This window comes from Dendrobates tinctorius, unplaced genomic scaffold (genome assembly GCF_039654945.1).
Source record: "Dendrobates tinctorius isolate UK_male_01 unplaced genomic scaffold, ASM3965494v1 ptg000090l, whole genome shotgun sequence".
Classification (NCBI taxonomy): Eukaryota; Metazoa; Chordata; class Amphibia; order Anura; family Dendrobatidae; genus Dendrobates; species Dendrobates tinctorius.
In genome coordinates this window covers 3097853-3103852 of record NW_027361758.1, presented here as the reverse complement: position 1 = coordinate 3103852, position 6000 = coordinate 3097853, and the positions used below count along the sequence as shown (strand labels likewise).

General features: G+C 39.8%; 1 protein-coding gene across 1 annotated transcript in view; it reads right to left on the bottom strand.

Moving 5' to 3' along the window:
* Positions 1 to 298: 298 nt before the first annotated feature.
* CFAP251 (cilia and flagella associated protein 251) overlaps positions 299 to 6000 on the bottom strand; it is a 128958-nt gene continuing 123256 nt past the window's right edge. The window contains exons 22-23 of the mRNA XM_073585997.1: positions 3108 to 3209; positions 299 to 988 (exon numbers count right to left, since the gene is read on the bottom strand). Coding sequence (XP_073442098.1) covers positions 849 to 988; positions 3108 to 3209 — 242 coding nt within the window. The 3' untranslated portion in view covers positions 299 to 848. The remainder of the gene's footprint in view (positions 989 to 3107; positions 3210 to 6000) is intronic.

Sequence of the window (6000 nt, the reverse complement as noted above, 5' to 3'; positions counted from 1 at the left end):
CTACTGCCAGCTCACTCTATGAACCAGCAGGAACTTCATGGACGCAACCCAAGGGCCTTCACTGTGAAGGCCAGATTCCTGTACATGTGTGAAAGAGTGAAGACTGAATCATTCCCTCCAAACTACTAAGTGAAATAGTTAGTGCCAATACTGTCTTTGAAAGTTCTACTAAGAATTGCCAGAGCACCACAAACAGTTGCCCCACAACACGACAGTATGTTTGCAGATTATTAGAGTTGCTTCATAGTTTCATTATACTACCTTAAAAAAAATAATAATAAAAAGGTGACAGATGTAATGCTTTTAACGTATATTTAATACATTTGCATCAGGTATGCCACTCATGACCTATCAGCATTTAGTTACTTGTCAATGATGCATCACAAATAACAAAGGCGCATGACCATGGTGACAAATCACTGCCACAAACCAAGATCTCTTGAATGTATGTTTATCCTCATGAGAGCTAATTTTAATACTTGGAAAGCAGAAAAGTTTAAAAAGCAACCAGTAGTTTCATTGTTTTAAACGCTGCTGAGAGTTTAAATAAGGTGTGGAGCCGTGCAAGGCTCGCTGCAGAGAGACGACCCGGTGCCACCTAGCGATAGAGGCACTTCAAAAATGATATATGAAAGAAATGACAAAATAAAAAAAAATCCGGTTTGATTTTTCGAATGAAAGAATAGTAACAAAATATTCAACAATAATAGGAACAGAAGAAACAAGAATTAGTCTGGTTTTATGTATCGCTAATCTAATTTACCGGTAAATTATTATGATACATTGTACAAATACTTTAAGTTATGGTTGTGTGCCACTGATATGACAGAGACGTCACCACATAATAGCTAACAAAATGCAATCTCTGGGTTTTGTGTTTCTTCCTTACGATCTTCAGAATCATTAACTGGAAAACCAAGAATATCTCTTGCAAACATAACTGTTGTGATTTCCTCTGGAATTTCCTGTTCGAGTCGTTCTGCTGTACCTGTAATATATGCAATATCAGATAAAGCTACGCAATATCATCTAAATAGTAATTATTAAATAATATACGGTGATATTAAAATGTACTGTTACCAAGTTGTGTACAATGTGTGTCATATATGGCACGTGAGCAACCGCAAAGGCTCACTCAGCTCCGAGCTTAGAACTCCATTAGACTTCAACTACATGGCCATATCAAGTCTGTAGGTGCCCAATTTGGAGTACTGGTGGGTCAGAGGTCACTTGTTCTCTCAATAGGGGAGAGAGTGTACCTTCACCCATCACTTGTTTTCGGCATATCCCATGGATATGCCATAAATGTCTGAGAGCAGAATACCTCTTTATTTGTGGTGGTCACCCAAAAACAAAGAGGTATTCCACTCTCGGACATTTATGGCATATCTACGGGCTATGCAGAAATTGTTTGCTGCTTGAAATTAAATTAAAACAAATGAATTGAAATATTGGTTCAACACATTCAAGTGGCATTACATTTTCTTTCCAGGTCTACGGGGTAATTTTCTCCTTGTGGAGAGTGACATTCCTGGGTCTGGCATGCCATGGTAAGGTGGCTTATTGGCCATACAATGCTACTCTGAGAAATTAAATTTGCAAATTACCTCTGCAGAGAGGAAGAGGACTAGAACTCTATAGCTCCACCTGTTGGAAGCAGTTATCCTACAAGTTTCTACTATTATTCTTTAGAACCGCCTTACAACTTGTAATAAAAGTCAAACTATTGTTTGCCTTGTTAAACTATCTGGGAAGTAGAGATGCAAATGCTTTCAGTACTTTACATATTTAGCATTGCATACAAATGCATATGGAGGGGGGGCTATTTGTAACACCCTCATAAGTTTTGCTGTAACTTTACTTTTTACCATTTTCTTTCTCTAACAAGTCGATATAAATTACCTATAGTATAGTACATAATTAATTGTATTTGGCATATTTTTGGTTATTCTGGGAAACAGCCATATTATTTACTACTCCTGTAACTATTTATTATAAAATTCCAGTGGAAATGTTTGAAGTCTACCAGATTAGTATTATATTGTTCCATTATTTTATGCTTTGTTTGTGATTTGCATTTCATTAGGTAAAGAATCTGATGTACTACTTGTTTATATAGGACATATTTATTGTATACATAATGTACAGTTATACGCAGGCTCTTAAGTCACCACAGGTCCCACAACTATAGTATGCCACTAATCAACTGATGTGGCAAGGATCAATAATGACTTTTAGGACTGCTATTCCCAAGAAGTGGCACTACAGTTCAAGTCCTCTTCCTCACTGAAGAGGCAATTGGCACATTTAAATTTCCCAGAGGAGAATTGCATGGCTTAAAAGGAATCTGTCACACCATTTTTTGGCGGTGCCAGCAGCTGATACTCCAAAAATGGGGTGACTGATTCCCTTTAAAGAGTGAGAGCCCTGTTCACAAGCTTAAAATCTATGAGGAAATAGGGGGGCACAAAAGGTAAGTATAAGGTGCTTGTTGTGCCTCCACCACCCAAGCCTATAATGGCCAGAGCGTCTATGGCTACGGTGACCACCACAGAGTCCATGCATTTTGAACTGTAAGCACATGGACTATTTTCGGTGTAAGGCTAGTTCCAGGCAGAACTCACAGAACAGCTTCAGAGACATCTATAAAGATTGCATTGAGTCATTAGACTCATGGTTTTGGCAGCAATTGAGCCTGTAATATGGATGTACACATTTCCCATCTGAAACTAGCCTAAGTCCTGTAAAACTTCTTTAAAGAAAAAAAAAACACCTATGCAATCAGCAAGTCAATATAGGTCTAGCCTATGAAATCTACAGTAATCATCTGTCATTCTTCTTGTAAACTGTGGAAAACCCATGACTATGCTACGTTTTCAATAAATGGGTGATCATGTTGTAATTGGCTGCACCAAATTCCCTAAAGCAGGAGCCACTCTTTTCTGACGCTCTGCACTCTGGCTACCGTAATATATATGTAATAGGTGTTAAAATTCAACATCCAACTTAAAAACATCATACGTATAAAAGGATAAGAATCCACTAAAATAATTATAAAATAAGCGTAAATGCAGCAGATATATTATGCAGCAGATATTTTTTCCTACCTGTTACACTTGAGGTGCCTAATTCAGAACTTCCTCCTTCTGGGTTCATCCCTAACAAGGTACTGAGATAATCTGCAAGTTCTTCTTCGGTCATATGTTCTCCTTTATGAAAAATGTGAATATTAACATATGTAAAACATACTAAAAACATAAAATACTGGCAGTGTAATCACTCATAACTATAGACAAGTGAACTCTTCTATGGCCAAAAATGGTCTGAAGGGTCGGCACATAGGGCCTCAGCGGAACAACTGACCTGGAGTCTTAGAATCAGTCCTAACAGTAAAGGCAAATCATAGACTTGACTTGTTTGCAATATATACCATATTGCTGCTCGGATAAGATGTGTATGGCCTCCATACCAGTTGTGTGTTTGACTTGGATAAAAATTTAAGGAATTTTCCACTTTATATATAAACTTGCTCATAGCCATCAATAGTGATTAAACCCCCTCCTCATCAACATGTATATTCACCAATTTAATCCACGTCATTTCAATGCCTGGTCCTTCCCAACAGTCTTCTGTTTACCTGGCTGCAGTTATGACATACAATATACCCCATGTGACCCCTGCAGATAGTCACTGGCTTGAGCGGTCACATGCCAAGTAATGCTGAAGCTCGTTATTGGCTGCTGCCATCACATGAGATATACAGCATGTCACTGCTTCCACCAGAGGATCAGAGCTGGATCAGCATGGATTATATAAGTGAGTTTACATTTTGTCATGGTTAGGACATGGTTAATGTCCTGTTCTCACAGGGTTAACTTTTGCCGGCCTCTCTTTGGATCTGGGAGGGGTATTTATACTCACTCCAAACTAGCATTCTCTGTCAGTTATACTGCTGTTCTGGTGTCTGACCCCTGGTGTGCGTGTACTCTGCGTTGTTTGCTTCCCGTGTATGACCCGGCTTGTTCCTTCACTCTGTACTCCGTCTCTTGCTTTGGTACCATTGTCTTTTCTGGTTCTGACCTCCTGGCTTGGCTATCGTTACTCTGTTACAGTTTACCCCTATTGTACCGTCTAATGCCCGTTCTGGTTTTCTGATCTATTGCTACGTCCTATCCATTCTGTCTAATCCTTTGGTACTGTATTGCTATCTCGTGCTTTGACCTCGGCTTGATCTGGTTTCTGTTTCTGTCTATGCCACTTGGCAACATTGTCCTGTAGTTACCTTTCTAGGAGTTTCCCTGCAGCTCCTAGATCCATGGAGCTTAGGCCATGCCCCCAGCAGTCATGTGATTCAGGCCCTGGAGCATGCATTGTCACCACTGCTGCCCGCTCTGCAGGTATCTTTGTGCACAGTCTTTGTACTCAGGACACGCGCTCTGGCTCAGTGAGCAAGTGCAGTGCGGTGTTCCTGACACATTTTTTGTTATATTATCCCTGTTGGTGGCAAGTGGCAATTTTTTTTTTTAATCTCCGTAGACTTGCCTATTGTAAAAATAACATAATGAACTTTACTCACCCATCACTGCTGTAGGCTCTCTCTCTATTGTTGCATGTGGTCGTAATTTACAGATTGCAGCAATGAACCATTGTAGTTGACAGACATCAGCTTGTGACCCCTGCGGCCAGTCACTGGGTTCAGTGGTCTAGATCAAGATAACCAATACACCCATTGATTGGCTGCAGTGGTAACATGCTGTAGCCATGTTGTCACTGCTGCAGTCTGTTAACAAAAACCGAGGGCAGTGGTGGGTGAGTAAATCTCATTTTGTTATTTCAACACTGGAAAAGCATATGAAGTAAAACAGTTAATACTGGAAAACCATATTAATGTAAGAGAAGGTTTTTTAATTACTTCAATTCACTTATTTCCCATTTTTTATAAAGCAAATTGCTCTACTGTGCAGCCTAATCACTCACATTAGTCCTTTTATCCACTATATAGATAAAAGTTATTAAAGGAAAATCATAAAACTAATTCTTTGTATAATGAAACTATGCATAATTATTCAAAAACACTTTATCTATTCCTAAAAAGAAAATCAACAATATTTCGACTTGCATTTATTGTTTACTTGCAGGAAATGAAAATCTGTCATGGTCATGCGAGGATGCACCTGGGTGTTACATGGCAAAGACCTGAAAGTGGCACCAATCGCTTCTAGTATAGGGGCGGAATGGCGAGCAGGAGACTGTCCTGATGAGTCAAGATTTATCCATCTTTTTAAAATTCTAGTAAAAAATGAAAAATGGACCTCATCATATGTCTAATCCATATTTATGCCTAACATACGTTGGGTGTTCATTAAAGATTTCCCCTGACCCACTTCTATTTATCACAGGACGCTGAAACTGCACGTGTAATAATATGTCTCTATAGGTTACGCGGCAATTTGCAACTCAGAACTGGTGACGGTCTTAATTTTACAGGTGCTGAAGTGGTGTGAGGTTTGATAATGGACCCAGTGGAATAGAGAGCAGTCATCAAGTTCCTTTACTTGAAAGGCTGCACACAAAAGGAGACGTTTGACGAGATGAAAAAGGTTTATGGTGATTATTCCCCATCATATGATGTAGTCAAGAACTGCGTCATCAATTCAAATGTGGTCATACTTCGGTGCAAAGCGCTCCAATCGCAGGGCAATCCCACTCTGCTATTGATGAACACATCATCCAGCAAGTGGGGGGGGGGTTCGCCAGTTTCGAAAATCTCTGTGCAACCATTCCCCGCCTAGCCCAAAATGTCAAGATTAGTGTGGGGTCCGTGGAAAAAAAATCATCCAAGACCATCTTCACATGCATAAGGTATCCGCTTGTTGCATTCCCCGGCTTCTCACACCTTTCCAGAAGCAGGAACGAGTCGAATGCTCTCAGGCTCTATTGACGATGTGTCATGGAAACCAGGAGGATTTTTTCAACGGACTGGTCACACAGGATGAAAGC